At 47.3% G+C, this 18,958-nt stretch overlaps 1 protein-coding gene across 1 annotated transcript; it reads left to right on the forward strand.

The window, feature by feature from the left end:
• The first annotated feature begins 7,121 nt into the window (after positions 1-7,121).
• Positions 7,122-15,396, forward strand: CKAP4 (cytoskeleton associated protein 4). The gene is made up of 2 exons (XM_074581013.1): positions 7,122-7,592; positions 12,259-15,396. The coding sequence occupies exons 1-2, from the start codon at positions 7,227-7,229 to the stop codon at positions 13,588-13,590; spliced, it is 1,698 nt and encodes a 565-aa protein (XP_074437114.1). The 5' UTR covers positions 7,122-7,226; the 3' UTR covers positions 13,591-15,396.
• Positions 15,397-18,958: the final 3,562 nt, after the last annotated feature.

Genomic DNA, 18,958 nt, shown 5'->3' on the forward strand with positions numbered 1-18,958 from the left:
TGAAGCAGTTGAGCACTATTATTATAAATGCTTTGCTTATTGCTGTATTGACCTCACCCACCGAGCAGCTTCAGGCACCCACTGGGCCAGCAGTACCTGTTGGGGTGATCATCTCTTCCTGTCACAGGGGCTACGTGCCACCATTGCCTCACCTACCAGGAAGTGTGGAGGGCAAAACAGTCATCTCTGAGGCAGGTGCTAAGTCAAACCTTGCTCAACATGAAGACACAGAGATCCCCTTCCTGCAAATAATTATGTCATCTTTAACATGCGTGATGAACTATATGGGATAGATGTTGTATTCGCATAGATGGAAGCCCACTGTAGGTCTTATTAATATAGCCTCCGCTATAAAAGTAAGGTCCGAGGCTGGGAACGCAGTTCAGCTATGCAAGTGCCAAGTGCCCCGCTGGAGCTGGAGCGGGAGCGCTGTCTCCCAGCGATGCAGAGCACCTGTCAGCCCTGCCGCTCTGAGCCCAGCCCTCAGAGACATTAAATGGGATTACATCCAGCAGCCTAATCCGATAACTTCCATAAAGAAGACAATGTTTTAAATAACCGTGTTTGCGCTACTTTGCCCCAGTTTGTGCATGTCACATGGCAACGGCAATCTGAGAGAAGCTCAAAGAGCTTTGGAGAAGACTGTCTGTGATAGCGTGCAGATGGGCTACCTTGTCCAGGACTGTTTTCACTTACGAGGACATTATTTATTATTATTTTCTTGCACCTATTTTGGCTTAAATGCCATCTGAAAGATGGGGGAAACCTGAGTTCTGTTCTTTGTTGTGGTGGCTGCTGATGCCTTTTATTAATAACCATCTGTATCATCTAAAACTGCACAAAGAGTAGTTGCAGCAGAGGCCAGGGCCTGTGACTCAGGGTCCATGTTGTGTGCTGTCTGTGTGGACTGGCAGTTGGGGAAACCTGTGGTGCTCAGTGGCCTGGCTTGCACAGGGAGGGAAAGGGATGCTTCAGCCTCACTAAGTAAATTATATCCTAAATATTTATATGAAAGAGCAACTTTAAAGGAAAAAGTATCTCAGGGGTATCACCCTACATCATGGAGTAAGAGATAGAATTCCAGAAAGGAATGGCTTTAAACAACTGCTTTTTTCAGCTGTAGCAGTGCCCTTCTCCCACGGCACACCAGCTGTTTTGGAGCCCATTCTTAAGTACCTAGCTTATTCTACCTCCCTCCCTCCTATCTATCTACCTGAGATGTGCATCTGTATATGTAGCTGAGGCACCAAAGACATGCATCAGGATTCCAGTCCAAAGGCCAAGAACAAGTTAGACACTGCAGTACTCAGCACTTAAACCTCCTTTTTTGTTTCAGTTCATTCCAGATTGAGGGGCACTGAAGCTATAGGCCATTATATGGATCTCAAAGAAGATTTCCTACTGTGGAGATTTTCTCCACAGAGAAATGTGGCTCATTTCTTGTTGTCTGTGTCTTCTGCAATGTCAAGCAGGAAAATAATTGTATAGCCTTTAAATTTGTTCTGCTCAATTAAGGTCAATGTCCTTGTGTCTTATATAGGACATACAGGTATGCATTGGTTTTGGCTGGGATACAGTTAATTTTCTTCATAGTAGCTAGTATGGGGCTGTGGTTTAGATTTGTGCTGAAAACAGTGTTGATAACACAGGGATGTTTTTGTTACTGCTGAGCAGTGCTTACACAGCATCAAGGCCTTTTCTGCTCCTCGAACTGCCCCACCAGCAAGGGCTGGGGGTGCACAAGAACTTGAGAGGGGACACAGCCAGGACAGCTGACCCCAGCTGACCCAAGGGATATTCCATATGATGTCATGCTCGGCAATAAAACTAGGGGGGAGGTTGGCAGGGGAGCACGGCTCGGGGACTGGCTGGGCATCAGTCAGTTGGTGGTGAGCAATTGTTTTCATTTGCATCACTTGTCTTTCTTGGGTTTTATTCCTCTGTTATTTTCATTACAATTTGTTATTATTTAATTTTATTTCAATTATTAAACTGTTTTCATCTCAACCCATGAGTTTTCTCACTTTTACCCTTCCAATTCTCTCCCCCCGTCCCGCTGGGGGGAGTGAACGAGTGGCTGTGTGGTGCTTAGTTGCCAGCTGGGGTTAAATCATGACAAGGTAAAAATTTGGAATTTTGACTAGTGTCTCAAGTTGGCCTTAATTCTCCGCCTTTCACTACAGAAGCGCCGTTAATTGAAATGAAGGTCTAGTTTGTGCTCAGCCTTTGCAGCAAGTTAGTTCATAACCTTTCCTTACTGTTACCAGTGAAACTGGCAAAGACAACAAAGCTGACAGTTAACGCACTGCTTTATCCAGCAAACAGCAACGCAGCTACTGAGTGGGTAAGACATGCAGCTGCATTTGGCCCCGCAGGTCAGAAATGTCCCAGTGTGTGGCTAACTGGTGGTCAGAGTGGGAAGAGAGGGAAAGGGCAAGGCTTGTTATTGTTTACACCAGGGCCCATGACAACTAAGTTGAGAACATAACTTGAAGTCACAAGATATTTTGCCCTAATCCTAATAACTGAGCCAGCCAGGCTGGCTTTAGTGCTAACAGATGGATGTTAAGACTCTGGGTTGACTGAGACCATCAGGCCCAGATTTGATAATAGGCTCAAGGGTGAGACAAAAAGTCTACAAGGCAGGTGTAAGGATGCTTTCTCAGCTTGCTCTTCTGCGGAGTTTCCTGTATTCCAAGGAGAAATAGGTCTTCTGAGAGGCAAACAGGATTGCTGCTTCTCCCCACTGAAGTATCCAGCTTCAAATTCACACAGAGGCAAAACAGAATATTGAAACTTCTGAGAAACAATGGTACAACAGTAAATTCCCCAACGGCACCAGTCTGCGGTGTCTAGCTACTTTACCACCTCAGCAAATTCCTAATGCACGCTCCCCTCAGCACTAGTGGTCTGTCTTTCTGTACATAGGAAATAAAGACTTTGACCCGCTGCGTCAAATACAACAAGAAGGTGTGTGTAGAGTGGTCAGAAATAGTTTGTATCGGTTCCTTGGTGAGAAAGCGCCTTAGCTACTACATCGCTAACATTTTCCTTGTCACTGCCAAGCTGGAGAAGGAGAAATGGTATGACAGTTGCCTTACTACCTGAAACAGATTTACATCCCTCGATGCTTAACATTGATGATCCTCTTGATTATTGTCTCTGCTTACGTCCATATGGCTCAGTTCTTATGGTAAACTCTCTGAAATAAACGGCTTCAGAGCTAAAATCCTGGGTGTTAGGGTACTGCTACAAATCCTGGCCTTTCTAGTCCCTTCCTAAATAGAAATCTGAAATCCCCCTTATCATAAAATGTGAGACAGCTAAGGCCGTGGTTCACGGTGGAAACTCTGCTATTCTGGCCTTCCCAGGGTGCTTTGTTTACTCCTGAGGGTTCCTACTCCCACAGTATTGACAAGAACAGAGTATTCTGAGGGTTCCTCATCCTTTTCAGTGCAAGCCCCACCCCCTTATCAGCTCCAGCTGCCTCTGGGATGTATTTAAGACAACCTCCTGACCCTGCACAAGTGCTCTGCTACTTGTTAGGTTCAGGGCAATCAGCTAACCAAGTTGTAGTGTCCATAACCTGCAGTTGCTCCAGCATCCTCTCCAGCTAGTGACTTTTGGCCTGTGCATTTGACGGAATTGTGCTGACAAAATGCCTGAGACAATCAACTATAAATTCTCCTGCTGTCACCCGTGCTAGTAGTCACTGGCTAGAACACCACATACAGACCAAGGAGTTCAGTTCATCCTAATCCTTGGCAGACGTACTGAACAGAACCGGATTTGCTGGGCTGGCATCAGGGGCTGTGATCTGATCCTGCTTACATTTAAGATTCAGTCTGTGAAGAATACTCAACCTAAAATTTATTTTAAAAAACCTAAAAATGTACTGGAAATCAAAGGAAAGACCAAGAAAAGAAAATGTCTTCCAAGACAAAAACTTGATTGGATTTCTTGCTGTAATCAAACAGAGAAGCAGATAAATTAGGACCTCAGGTTTTATCTTGCAAGGAGTTATGGCTTGCACATTAATGCAAGGAACTTCCACTCGTGGAATGACTCTTGGCAAGCAAATGCATTTCAGTATAACATAAAAGCATGAGAAGGAAATAAATCAAATTTGCACTAGCAGTTCAGCAGCCTAGGTGTAGGACTGGAAAGAGCTTGTTGCTACTAACTTTTTTTTATGTCTCAGAGAGGCTGAAGCTACATGCGTAAGATCTTTGCCCAGAAGCCCCGGTAAAGCTTTAAAGCATTATTTTCATTCATTGACTGTGTCTTGAACGGAATTTTCTTTCATCCCACACAGATCTTTAATACGGGCAAATTTAACAGACACAAACACAAATACAGGCATTTTAGAAGTTAGCTTTAGATAGAAAGATACGCATTAAAATACAGAAGTAACATGTCTGAGGGAGAAAACAACTGCCAAGAACTTATTGCATTGCTCTGCAAAAAACAAACAACAAATCATTTTGAAACCACCATCATTGCTACTGGTTGTCTAGCCGTTGTTTGCTTTTAGCCCAGGTCTAAATCCATTATTACTTTGGATGATCCTAGTTGTGAAGCCCCGCGAGAGAACACGAGATAGAGGCGGTAATAGAAGTCTACCATGTAAGCCTCTCGGGTCTTAATAACTGTGAAAGAAAGGGGTAAAATGGGACCAGCTTACTTCGTTCATTGATCGTTTTGTGATGAAATGAAAGGCCATTTCCAGAAATACTTGATAGTCTGTCCTGATACCCTAGCTGCTCCATTTGTCTATCAGATAGGAGAAAGGAGGTGTTAGAAACTGAGTAGCCTCATTGGTCAGGCATCTGGACTAGATAATGTTGTAGGTGCCTTCCAACTGGAACTATTCTATTCTATTCTATTCTATTCTATTCTATTCTATTCTATTCCTGTCTGAAACATTGGTAACCATGGGGATAAAGCAGCAGAGAAGACTTTTTAGCATGATTTTATTTTTAGGATTCTCCAGTACAAATACTGTCACATTGGACACTTTGGTACAATGCTGTCCTAGGTTCAGAATCCTGGGTCCAAGTGCTTCTTGGAAGCTGCCACCAACATGCAGACTCTACCTGATTGCAGGCTTCTACTAACTCCGAAACAGCAACTTCCAGTATGCATCTTGCGTTGAATCTTCAGGCAACTCATGAAACACAATTTCTGGATAGGAGAATAAGTCTTGCTTCCAGTTTTGAAGGGAGCTGTGAACAGGACATCAGCACAGGGGACTCAAGAACTGAAGAGGGGAGGAGGGGCTTGAGAACTGAAGAGGACCAAGAAAATACAAGCGCAATGTACTCCATCAGCCAGTATATGAAAAAGTTGGTATTGCCGTTGCCTCCAGTATACCTATTGACATTAACAGAAAATGTGCCCCAGTCCTTTCTTGTAAAAATTACAACTCACTTCCAGAATAGTAACCCAGAGTTTCAAAAATCAGATGCAGTGACACATCTTAGCCTTGCACGGTGCCTATGTGGACAACTTTATGTAAAAGGTTACAAAAAACCCTCCCCTGTCAGCCATCAGTGATGTATGGTCTAGACCCAACACATCATAAAATTCTTTAGTGACCTGGCAGAGCAGTTAAATGTCTACCAGACAATAGTCACTACGTTAACCTGTTCAGTCAGTGGTAATGGAAGCAAAAAGAGGTACAATACTTATGAATTCAAGGTGCATTTTTGAAACAGTTAAGCTTTTCTGTGCTATCACCTCTCCTATAGTCTGGCCCAAAGCAGCAGGCAGACAGCAGGAGGGGACTTAGGCTCTATTTTCTCAAGTTTCCACAATCAGACGAGTATGTAGTAACAATTTAAGATATAACTACTCGGTTTCTGAAAAGGGTTTAAGCTGGAAAATTTGAGGGATTTTCAAAAGAAGTTTTAAAGTTATTCCAATATGGTATCTCCACCCAAATGCGGGCATAGAGCCAATTCTCCTTCCCTTTCCCCTGTGTAGAAGAGCACCCACCCCCCAGCCCTCTATTAACAGTGCCCTAAAATTGCACCCAGTTCCCTTGCATAAGGATCTTCTACTACACGACCAGATGACATTTCTTTCCCTCCGATATGACTGCTGATTAATTCAAGGCGCAGCAGACTGTTTCCTCCACTGACACCTCATCCCTTTGCTCTGCCTCGCGCTCATTTTCTCCAAATTGATCAGCTCCCACCTCCCTCTAATCCACCTCCTTCCTAGCACGAGAAAAACCCAGAGCACGAAGACGACCAAATGGCGGGTCTGTGCTCCACATCCCGGCAGGCCCTGCCTGGAGCCTGGCACAGGAGAAGACCTGCTCAGCCTTCCCTGCCCTCTGTTGGGACACGCTCTTCTGGGAGGATGGACACGGTGGGGACACGCTCTGTTGGGAAGATGGACACAGCGGGAACACGCTCGGTTGGGCAGATGAAGGCAGCGGGGACGCGCTCTGCTGGGGAAGATGAACGCAGCGGCCTCCTGCCGACGTGGAGCGCCCAGGGAGCATGCTCGGAGCGGCAAGGCTCCGCCGGGAATTTCGGTGCTGAGCTCCCAGCCCCTACCGAGCGCGCTCAGACAAAGCCGCCGGTGAAAGCTGGGGGAGCTGGGGCCCTTCCTGCCAGCCGCCGTGTGCCCCAGGGACCGGCCCAGCGCCGAGCCTCCGCTCTGGCGGCACTAGAAACGAGGGGAGGTGTGGGGTGGGTTGCCCATAGGGAAAACTTTTTCTCCCCGCCTGGCTCTCGGAGCTTTGCTGCAGTCGTTCCAGGCGGCACCACAATCAAGCAGAACGCAAGCTGGGGGAGGCGGGGGCTCTGCCACCAAAACTCCATCACGCAAGGCTAAAAACCGGCAGCGGGGCCGGGCTGGGCCTGGGGGTGTTGCGAGGGGTGATGGCCCGCCGCACCCCGCGCTGAGGCGGTCCCGCTCGGGCGAGGGTCCGCCGCCACCTCCGGGGTGAGAACCTGCCCCTCCGCCCTGCCCGCCGCTCCCCCGTCCCGTTGCCTCCCTCCGGACGGGGCCGGGCCCGTGTGCGTGGCTGCTCCCCCCAGCAAGGACCGGAGCCGTCCCCGTGTGCGTGGCGGCTCCCCGGGGCGGGGGCCGGGGCGGGGCGGGGAGCGCGGCGCTGCCCGGGCCGGCTCCCCCGCCCTCCTTCCCTCCATCCCTCCCTCCTTCGCCCGCTCCCGCCGCTCCCGCTCCGCTCACGACGGCGGCGGCGTCCCGGCATGTCGGCCGCCAAGCACCGGGGCCCTAAGGGGGGCAGCCCGCCCGCCGCCGCCGCCAACGAGCGGGGCGCGCAGCCCGGCGGCGCCGAGGAGGCGGCTGCGGCGGCGGCGAAGAAGCCGGCGTCGTCGTCGCACGGCCGGGGCGGCAGGTCCGCCGCGGGGGGCGGCGGGAGCCGCTCTGGCGCTGGCCCCCGCCGCGGCTGGGCGCTGGTGCTGGGCGCCGCGCTGGTGCTGGGCGCCGCGCTGCCCGCCGGATGGTACGTGCGGCAGCTGCGGGAGGAGGTCGGGCGGAGCGCCCGGGAGAGGGAGGCCTCCGGCCGGCAGCGGCAGGAGCTGGCCGCCACCCTGGACGCCGTGGCGCAGAAGGTAGCGCGGCGCCGGGCACCGTCGGGGGGCGAGGCGGGGCGGGGGGGCATCCCGCCGGGGCGCTCCGCCGTGGCGGCGCCGGGAGAAGGCGGGCCGGAGAGCGGCGGGGCGGGGGGCAGCAGCCGCCCCCCCCTGCAGGAGGGGGGATGGAAGCGGGGGTTTCACCCCTTAAAAATAGGCAGCCGCGCAGCTCTCGGGTAGCCCGGCTTGCGAGAAAGCAAACGTGTCCTATTCCCCGCCCCCTCCGTCTCTCCCCCCTCCGTAAAGATGCTTTCATGGCATTAGCGGGACTAATGGAGTCTGGGCCTGCAAACGTGGCCTCGGTAAAGCGAGAAATCCCTGGCGGGGAGCGGAGCGGGGCCGGGGCGGGACCCCGCGGCGGACGGGCGGCCCCCGGGACTGCCCGCAGCCGGCTCTGTGCCCGGCTTTGCTGCTCCGGGGCTGGGGCGTGAAGCCATTTTATGCCGTGCAGGCAGCACGCTTTGCTGCCTTGGCAGAAGCGCAGACCTGCAGCTTGGAGAGCCTGCCGGCGGTGGTTTTACAGCTTCACCTCTTGGCAAGTCACTTGAAACTGCGTGTGGCAGACGGGCTGCGCTTCATCACCGCGTCGAGCGGGCAGGTGTGGGCGCCGAGGGACATGGTGTGGTGGCGGGGTGGGACGTGGCAGGATCCTGCCTCGACGTCCCCGCACGCTCTGGAGAACAAAAGCCGTGTCAGCTTCACCGAGGAGCACAGCCCCTGCCAGAAATGCCACTCCTGCCGTACCCAGCCTTCCACCTTCCTGACGCTGCCCTGGCCAAGGGAGCGAGACTCACCATGCCCGTGGCAGTCCGGGACCATGGAAGAGCTGTGAAGTTGTTGGCAAAGGGTGTGGCTCAAGTGAAACCAAAGAAATGCTCATTTCCTTCCATGTTTTTTTTCACTCAGGCCTTATTAGCCCCCAAGCTAGAGTTTCACAAGTGACACTATCCATCTGGATATGTCTTAGGGTGCCTAAAACCTTTAAAAAATGGCATCCGTGAAGGCATATCACCAACATATAATCAAGCGCCTGTCTAGGGAGTAGGTAAATCGGTTAGAAAGCGGTATGTAAAGTTATGGCTGAGTCAGATCAAAGAAAAGGAAATTCTTGTCTCAGCTTGACTGCTTTCTGCACCGGGAGCCCTGCAGGTGCCCCATGTTCCCTCTGAGCTCAGGCCCTGGCTGGTGGTGGGGGGACAGGGCGGTTGGACGGGCACTGGCAGAGATCCTCTAGCCATTCTGTGACGCTCCCGGAAGCCCGGCAGCCGGCACGTGTGGAGTTTGTAGGGTCAGTCTTGGTGTTTCCTCTTCCTTCCAAGAAGGAGGAAAAGGAAATCTTGCAAGAGGGAGGGAAAAGGGTTGTTAAAGGCAGGGCTATAGTGTAGTTTCTGAAGCTAATTTTAAATCCTGGGGTTTCACTCACTGATGACTGGGCTGTGATTTGAACTAGCAAGGGTTGTTGTTTTTTCCTAGTTTTTGGGGCTTTTTTACAGACTCTTTGTATGAAGGAAGACATTGCAATGGCAGGACACACAGGATGTAAGATCACAATACATGAGTATAGAACACAGATATATGTGCAATATATAAGCCCTCCTAAGCATAGAGATGGATACAATTTGCTGCCTCCGTCTCCATGTTGTTGCAGAAAATCATAGGTATATGTTACATATTCTAGGAGGGAGGTATATACCAGAAGTTTATAAATAGTTTCTTTCAAAGAGAACTGAAACTATTTGCCTGTAATTAGCAGGTGGCCGATGTCAGACATACATGCAGTAGTGCAGGAATAAAAGTTGAGGGAGGAGATGATGCAGAGTTTCGATGTAACCCTTGAAAGCTTTGCTTGCTGTGGTTTGGGGGTATCTCTACAGAAGATGATGCTTGAGGGAGAGGAGAGCAGGCTGTATTTCACTGCTTTACAGAAGTGCAGGGTCTTGCATTGTACTTTGGGAGTGCCTTCAGTGCAGGCTGCTGCCAGAAGGATCTGGCTTTTCCCTTCAGTCTTTTACTGCAGAGAGCTCCTGTCAGGAGTAAGCGTTACATAAAACTCATCTGCTTTACACATCAGCAGTAGGAGGAGAAAGGAAATGATGTGGAAGTTTAGTCTTCAATATAGCACAATTCTCAGAGAGGCCAGGGTGGTTTGGTGTTTTAAACGCAAGATAGGATGACTGGTTAGAGAAGACATAGTTGTTTTCTATCAAGGTATTTTTATCTGCTATTTATGATGTTAAACCTTTCAAGGGCTATGGTTTCAAACCTTACCAGCTATGAACACCAAACAGATGCAGCTGCACATGCAAACCAGCTGTGTAGTGAATGTGAACTATTACTTCAAAGTTGTGAGTTTTACCTGTCTTGTGCAAGGGGTTTGCTTTGGACCCTGGTCACTCTTGGTTAGGACAGATCAGATTATAAGCTGGTCTAACATGAAGATCTCGGCCCATTTTATTGTGTCAGAGGTCTCTGATCTTCAAGTGGCCGTTGCAGCTGGAAGTATAAGAGAATAGATTCATGTTACGCCCTGAGCATTGCCCAAATTGCAGTGGAGGAGCAGGTATAAAGTACTTCCACTGCGGAGGGGTGGGATCTGTCTCTGTCAGATATACAGCAGTGGAGACCTCCTGGCCCTCGTGAGAGTTTCCCTGGCCATTTCTGATGCCTGTCCTTAGATTAACAATTGAAGATAGTTAATTGCAAACATGAATTTGGTCATTTGGTTGGAATGTGTCAAAGAAAATAACTTCTGTCATAAGAGGAGGAGATGAACTTTCCTGATTCCTGACGTCCATCTGTAGTGATACAGAAAAAGCTGTCTATTTGGAAAAAATCAGAATGAATGACAGCTAAGGTGTAATGAAAATGAGGTTGATAGATCAGTGTAATGGCTGGTGTCCTGCTGCAATACATATGGTCATACCTACTCTTTAGTTCATTTCTAGTTGCATATGTGTGCGCTACAGAATAGAAGTATAGGGAATGGAAAGTCAATACAAACCTTTTCATAGAAGAGGGGGAAAAAAGGAAGCTATCTTTATGGGTATTCTTCAAACTGCGGGGTTCTATTAGAGCAAGGGCAAGTCTCATGGTCAAACTCTACAGTCCTTTCACAGTGTAGACTTCCATGAAAACCAAGGAAGATTTGGCCAGGGATACCATGTACCATGCAAAAATACATGCGAATAACTTAATTTCTTATTAGTAAGCCTGTTAGGTCTTTTGAGATTAATTTCTAGCTTCAGAGTCTGACTGGGAACTGCTGGAGCCTCCTTCAGTTAAAAAGGAAAAAAATAGAAGCTCTGTATATTTCTTTTGAAGAACATATAAAATATACTTCCTTCTATTTATAAAATAAAACCACCCCTCCAGCTGTGTATCTAATCAGTAAACATGGCAGCCCATGTGGCACGGCTGATTAATATACCCCTCAGACACAGGGAGCAGCGTGAGGCAAGGCAACACGCGTTACTCAGCACTTGCCATCCTGCCAAAGCCTTGAGGTATTTGCTACGTGATGGATTCCGGTTGCAGCCAGTGGGAGTTCTTACATTGCTTTACGAAGTTTAAAAAAATACAACCCACACACGCACAAAAAGATTTCTCCGCAGTCTTGAGACTGTTACTCTGCTTGGCCCCAAAATTAAGTAAGGCATACTTCCCCTTCGCTGTGCCTGGATCTTGCCTTTGAATGTGAGAGTAAATGAATGTGGTGGCCACTCACCTCTTGACCTTTTCCCTCTTGCTGCTACTAAAACCAGCTGTAAAGATAGTTTTTGTAATTGGGAGGCTTAACGGCCTGCCTGATCCAGTGGTTACAACTTTCTGTGAGTATTAACCTGAGATAGATGCGCGTCAGTTCCCTTGGCAGCTGCTGCGGCTTTGTTCTCTGTCTGTCTACCTATGTGTGCCCCTGTTCACTAAGAGCATGTGGGTGTATGCATGTGTGTGAGTAATGAGGTACTAAGTATTTAGAACATTAAAGCCTTTCTATGTTTGGTTTTTTTTTTTTTTATCTTAAAAAATAGTTAACAAGAAAAATCTGTGTCTCCATTGGTGTCTAGGTGCAGCAGAATGTCATGATTACTACTTCCATTCCGGAGCCATTCCCAGCTCCCCTTTCCCCCTGATTTTTCCTGTTACTCTTTCTTGTCTACTTCGAAACTTCTTTCATGTTCAGGAATTGGTCTTGGTTCGATTGCCTGCTAAAGTCTAATCCCAGTTTTTCTGTATTCAGAAGCCGGGGCAAGATACTCTTTGTTGTTTCCCTCCCCTTCTTTCCTCCCTTGTGGCCCACAGAAACAGGAATCATATAGGGCAGGGATGGCTCAGGGGTCCAGATGCAAACTCTGGAGATTTGAGTTTGATTTTTACTGCTGTGGATTTCCTGGATTGTCTGTGGCAAGTCAGTGAGGCCAAGGATCCTCGAGCAGAAGATGTATGTATCCATAGAGCTGTAAGGCTCTAGATGCTGGGCTTTTTGTGCCTCCTGTATGCCATAGGGTCACCTCAGGTAGGGAGCATGAAGGATTGCAAGGTGATTGTTTCATGTGGTAACAAGGGCCATAAGGATCTTAGACACAAAGGGTGAGAATGTAGGTAAGGATGAAATTGTAAGAATTAACCATGTGGATTTCTGTTTTAGGTGCGTTCCCTTCAAGCCACATTTGGAGAATTTGAGTCCATGATGAAAATTGCTCAGCAGAAGCAGGAGGTTACTGAGAAGGCTGTTAAACAAGGGGAGAGTGAAATAAACCGGATCAGCGAAGTGCTTCAGAAGCTGCAAAATGAAATTTTGAAAGACTTGTCTGACGGCATCCACATGGTGAAGGATGCAAGGGAACGAGACTTCACATCTCTGGAAAACACAGTGGAAGAGAGACTAACAGAGCTAACCAAGTCTATAAATGATAACATTGCTGTATTCACTGAAGTCCAGCAAAGGAGCCAAGATGAAATCAACAATATGAAAGCAAAGGTTAATTCACTAGGAGAAGCAGATGTGTACAAACATGAAATTAAGGTGCTAAAAGAGGCTTTTGATGAGATGCAAGCATCCATGAAAACCAAAGAAAAGGACATAGAGACCCTGAAGAGTACTATAGACTCTATGGAGTCTGATGTGTATACTGAAGTGAAAGAGCTAGTCAACCTCAAACAAGAACATGAGAAATTCAAAGAGGCTGCAGACACTGAACACCTTTCATTAAAAGCTTTACAAGAGAAAGTTCTGAGAGCTGAGGATTCTATTATGCAGCTCCCTGGTGACATTAAAAGACTTGATGAAGATTTACTTCAAGTCAAAGCCGACCTCAACAAATGGGAAGAAAATGAACTCTTTAGAAAAGCATTAGAAACTTTTGGGAAGAACAGTGAAGGACTGGAGTCTCGATTGAGGCACATTGAAGACAGCCTGGAGTCTCTAGCTTCTGTTGCTGCTCAAAACAGTGAAAAGTTGCAATCTTTCTTTTCTAAGGAGGCAGAATACGAGAATAAGCTCAGTACCCTAGAACAAAGCATTACTGCTCTTCAGGGGATCTCAGACATGGACATAACTTCAGTCACAGACGTTCTGAAAAATCTTGGTGAAACACAGACCTCGCTGTACAATGACGTGGAAAACCTGAGGAGAAGCATCAGTGACCTGCCATCCTCTGGCGCTCTTCAGGATGTCCAGAAACAAATTAGTACTTTGTTGGATCAAGGAAATCTTCAGGCAGGTCAAGCACATTCTCAAGGCTATCTTGAAAAATTTTCTTCTGTGGAAGGCTCTGTAGATGAACTGAGATCTTCTGTCAGCCAGGTTGATTCCGATTTGAAAATGATAAGAACTGCAGTGGATAGTTTAGTCTCCTACTCGGTGAAAATTGAAAATAATGAGAACAACTTGGAGTCTGTGAAGAGCTCAATAGACGACCTGAGGAATGATCTGGAAAGGTTGTTTGTGAAAGTAGAAAAAATACACGAAAAAGTTTAGGCAGCGGTGCTCCTTGTGCAAATAATGGATCAAGGAGAATAGCTTTTCTATGCCCAGTTTTTTACTCTTTTTAAAAGCAATTTGATACCTCCAAAAAGAATAAGAATACTTTAATAATAGAGACAGTTCTGCTTATTTCCTTTATTTCTCTTTTGTGTAGTGTTTTTGGTTTTTTGTTTACCTTTTTTTTTTTTTTTTAAAAATTTTGTTTTAAGAAAACATGAGTTTAGTTGGGGGTTGAGTTTCTAAGGGCTCATCTTCGCTATAAAGTTGTACCGCTGTAACTGTAGTGGTGTAACTAAGGCACTACAGCCTCGTTAGCATGGGCACATATTTAATGGCATGAAGGTGTTTCACACTATGACACTAGATACCCCCCACGGAAGGGCTACAGCTGTTCTTGTACGAAAAGCGTACTGCTGTACACACTGAGAATTTTACTGGTATGTTTTGGTTTAAGAAACAAATGAACAAAACTACACCCCTATCTTAAACTGTTTAGACCGGTAAGTTTCAGTGTGGACCAGGTTTGAAGCAACTCATCCGTTTCTGCAGTTTGGGACTCAGCCATGTGGTCAGTTTACCAGGCGTCAGTTGAGCTGTAGTATATTTCTGTGAGTCCTTCAGCTGTACCAAAGACCTAAACAAGGGGTTAGCTGAACCCCCCAAAAGGAAGGTCTGAGGTAAGCGGCATTGCCTGGGGCAAAGACCTAAGAGAGGTGTTCCACCACGTGGCTGGAGAGATTCCTTTTTTGGGATCACAGGCTTCTTTCCCAGCATCTTCAGGTGCTGCTGCAGAAGATCAGGTCTTAGAAGGGACATCTGAAGGATGGGATTAGTTTCAAGAGGGTACAGTAATATTTTTGTCGTATTTTTGGGGCTGTTTACATGATGAGGCTGTGTCTTTCCTGGAAAGGCCTGATTTGTCTGTGATACAGGATTTTCTGTAAAAATGCTCATGAATTTGAATGAGGAAAGAGAAGGACCAAAATTGCACCTCTCGTGTTCCATGTATAGCAAGCATGCTAACGATAATAGTACACTCCAAAACACACAAGGGGGAAAAGGGAAAATCACCATGAAATCAGCAGAATTGCTTCTAAGGTGTATACATTTCCAAGTTTTCACACAGCTGACAGTGACCTGAACTCTTGTTACATATTCAGGACTTGGTGCCTGATTCTTGTCACCATTATTGTCACCGGGTGCCTGCCTGGGGCACTGGTAGCAACGGATCCTTCTAGGAGCTGGTTGAGAGTGAGGAAAAAAATGTCATTCTCGAGATGTTCATTTACAAACCACTTCCTCATGGAACTTGCTAGGTTTTCTGTCTTTTTGTAAAAGATTTCTCATACCCCTCCTTTTCAAGTTTACTTTTTTTATCCGAAGATTTGGTAACAGGGTCTGCACGTGGATACCTTGGAAATAGGTTGTGCACATCATGCCCACCTCAGCCTGCTCTTGCTGGATCCGTGGCTACATTAGAAGAATAATTCTAATGAGAAGAAGAATTAGAAACAGTACGTCCCACAAGTGGTGTGCTTGTGGGAACGGTTCCGAGTTCTCCTCGGTAAATAAGATACTGAACCATATCTAGTGTTGTTCCCACTGTAAACGGGAGAGAATTGCTGGCAAAGAAAGAGGCACCAGCGGCATTAAGGTAACTGTTGTCACTGTTAGAACTGCACTGTTCTTTGTTGACTTCTCAAGTTCTTGAACAATGTTGTTTAGGTTACTGTGAAATGAACTGTATGGCTTATTTGCGGTATTTTTAATACATAATAAACATTTGGAATATTCTTTGCAGCTTTTTTTGATTGTTGCTTACTTAACGTAGTGCATCCCAGGATGCTTCCAGTGGGGTACAGGAGAGGGCTTGCGGGAAGAACCAGATGTGACGCAGCCCTGTACTTGTTCACAGGGGAATGTGGAGGCAATCCTGTCTGTTGTGGTTACAGAGGAACTCTTGAAAACAGACTTGAGCCAGTTCAATGCAGTGGTATTGACCAGAGTGCACAGAAGACCGAGATGCAAGGTGTGAAATAGGTGATTTATGCGTTGAAGGAACGCCGTGTCAGACACCGCCAGCAATGCCCTGGTAAGACTTTCTGAATGCCCAAAGCATGTAGAACAGAACTAATGTGCAGAAAGGACCTACCTAGATAATCTTTCCGAAGTGGCTGTTCCTTTTCATTATCTTTGAGCACTGGAGTACAAGGCCCATATACGGATACCAGCTTCATGAAGGATGCCTGGCTTTCAAAACTTTGGGAAAGGGTGATTTCATTTTGATTGCCTGTGAAGATGACTCCAAGCTTGCCATATAAGCAGCTTTGGAATGGTGAGAGCCAAATCTAATTTCTCCTGTACTGCTTATAGTGTTTGTAAAGGAGTGTGGGCATCGTCATGTCCTGGCAGTTCCTGAGACCAAATTCATAGAGATGATAGGTAATATTGTTATTAGACTACCTACATGTTCAACAAAATAGGTGAGCCACACAAGCCCTTCCATCTAGAAGAGATTTGACATAACCTGTTGACCAGGTTGACTTAAAGCTCTCAATGAGGACGCAGTGGCTCTGAAGAGTAGTAGCAGCATGATAAGGGAACTTAAAGCTGCTGTAAAGCCAGCAGTGCAGCTGGGCCAAATTGGATCTCGAGATGAAAAATTACTAGTTACCCTTCTAGTAACTTAAATTCTACGTCAATCTATCGAAATGACCTATTTCACTCAATAGGAACAATAATTCTCTGTAAATAATACGGCTGGAGGCAGGCACAGCAGGATCCCTTGGTGGGCTGGAGGTTCAGCTTTTATATTTGTCTTCATAGGCACATCGCACAGAAACACTTCCTAATTCCCTCATAAATGCACATCCAAAAGAGCACATCCAGTCCTAGTGCTGCTCTTTACCAGTGTTTTCACACTTTCCAATAAAAGCAGTGGAGAAGGTCTCAAGCAAGCCATAGTCTATGTTGCCAATCTTCTTTTACATTATTAGTATTTCATCAATAACATGCTGTTACAGTAACAGATTTCAGCGGAAACTGTCCACCTGATTGATGATGTATTGATCGAGCTAGTTCATTAGCATTTGTCTTCATTTCCAGCTCTCATCTTATAAATGGAGAAGCCATTAGCCCGAGGTGCTGTGGACTTGATCACCCTTGAAAGGGCTTGCCCAAATAACTACGCTGGCAAACGTGACGGAGATTAATCTTGTGCTGCCGCAGGGACTTCTCCCGGTAGGGCTTCAACCACCGCTTCAAGGGAAATAACCTGTAACGGCAAGAAGAGTTTCTGGTGGCCTAAATGTTTATGTTAGAGGTTTTATTAGAAAACGGAGTAGCGATTTAGTCTTTTTGCCATCCTCAGCTGGTGTAAACATAGCTGCAAAGGAGTTAAACGACTACAGGGGAAAAAAAGTCTTTCCAAGATGTACAAACACCAGAATAGCCTAAAAACAGGCAGTGTGGGCCCTCCATTCTACTCGGCGCTGCCAAGGACACTCTGGGATTCGGGGGCATTTCAAGAAAGATGTGGCTGAGCTGGAGACACTCTTGAAGGGGAAAACGGTGACGGTCAGAGCTGAAATGCTCCGGGAAAAAGATCGGGCAATTTGGGCTGGAGTGAGGGTTGAAGGGAAAAGGGGAATGAGAGAAATAGAATCTTCAGCGGCTGTTCTGTGGGAAGAACGAGCCCGTGTGCTCAAGGCGGTGGCGGTGCTGCTGGCGGCGGGGGTGGCGGGTCAGGGCGGCGGGCGGCGGTCGCCCCCCGGTGGCGGCGGCACGGCACGGCAGGGCACGGCAGCCGGCGGCTCGGGGAGGGCTGCGCGTCCGTCTGCCCCGTCCGTCCCCTCCGCGTCCGTCTGTCCGACGCACTGGAATTCCTTCCCTGGGCAGGGAACGGGAAGGCGCCCAGCCCGGAGGCTCCTGCTTGCGACGGCCGGGCGGCAGCTCCCCCCGCCACATCTCCCTGCTCCGGGTCCCCTGTTCAATACTCTGTGATATCCCGTGAATCAATGTGGTATCATCCCTGAAAACACCGCCATCCGGTGCCGGGCTGATTCTAGAAGCAGCTGCTACTTTTTCTGCCCAATTTAGCCATTTTGCTAATAATAACTGGTCCCTGGCCCATTTGTTGTGTCACCAACTGCTTCGTTCATAGATGTTTAGGGAGGGGGAATTACAGAATGGCAGAGGTTGGAAGAGATCATCTAGTCCAACCCCCTGCCAAAGCAGGGTCACCTAGAGCAGGCTGCACAGGAACGCGTCCAGGCGGGTTTTGAATGTCTCCAGAGATGGAGACTCCACCACCTCTCTGGGCAGCCTGTTCCAGTGCTCTGCCACCCTCAAAGGAAAGACGTTTTTCCTCGTGGTACATCCTGTGCTCCCGTTTGTGCTGGAAGGGAAGCTGTGGTGGTTTTGGTTTTAATATCAGCTGTGTATGATATATAGCACTGTGTGGTGCTAATCCCTGTTGGTCCCCTGGGTGCTCGTACATTGCTGCTACCCTGCCCTTCGTGCATGCATTTCAGTCACCATCATCCTCCACCAACCAGGAACAGATATTCACCGATGCCAGAGATGCAGAGTCAGAATATTTACAGGCAGGACTTATTCGTAAATCCTGGGATGAAATTGTCAAAGAGCGGACAAAACAATTCATTTTCCCAATAACCCCTTTGGTCTAACACTGACCAAGGATGCTCAAAGAGCAATTCTGCCTTGGACACCAAAGCAAAAAGTATATTTTCTGCTTGCTTCCGCAGCACAACCTCTCCAGAGTACCTAGTATACAATGTGATGCAAGCTCCCAATATAATGTATCTTCTCAGGAGTCCATGCTTGCTCATGCACTGAGAAAGGAACTCAGAGATCCATTTGTAAGTGCAGAGTTGGATGATTCCTGCATTTATAATGCAAATATTAAACCCCGGAGCTATTCAGAGTTAATGCAGCATCACAGCTGTAGCCCGCTAGACCTCAGACAAAGAGATCCCTGAACTCTAGGGTTTTTTATATTGGAGCTTATGTAGCAGGTGTTTCTTTGGCTGCTATGGATATATAAATAATACATCTCAAAATCTTTTCCAAGGTGATGCTATCTAGATGCTCAGCTTAGCGTGCGTGGACAAATCTTTTCTCAAGTGATTCCAGTTTCACTGTAAGAGGAATAAAAGCAAAAGAAACAGTTTCTCATTTTACCAAATATCCTGTTTAGAAAAAACTATGATGAAATACCTGTTACCCAGTTAATTCCTGTGCCCCACCCTGGTGTCCATCCACAATTCTAGAGGAAGAAGTTAGTTAAATAAGGCTGGCTTTGTTCCACTCACAAAGATTTTCCTTTGGCACTCTCTAGATG

This window comes from Larus michahellis, chromosome 1 (genome assembly GCF_964199755.1).
Source record: "Larus michahellis chromosome 1, bLarMic1.1, whole genome shotgun sequence".
Lineage (NCBI taxonomy): Eukaryota > Metazoa > Chordata > Aves > Charadriiformes > Laridae > Larus > Larus michahellis.

What these genes read in the sequence shown, in the direction of transcription:
- CKAP4 (XM_074581013.1), top strand. Translation starts at nt 7,227, where the DNA reads ATGTCGGCCGCCAAGCACCGGGGCCCTAAGGGGGGCAGCCCGCCCGCC. An exon ending in TGGACGCCGTGGCGCAGAAG is followed by an intron (nt 7,593 to 12,258) that starts GTAGCGCGGCGC and finishes TTTCTGTTTTAG; the next exon opens with GTGCGTTCCCTTCAAGCCAC.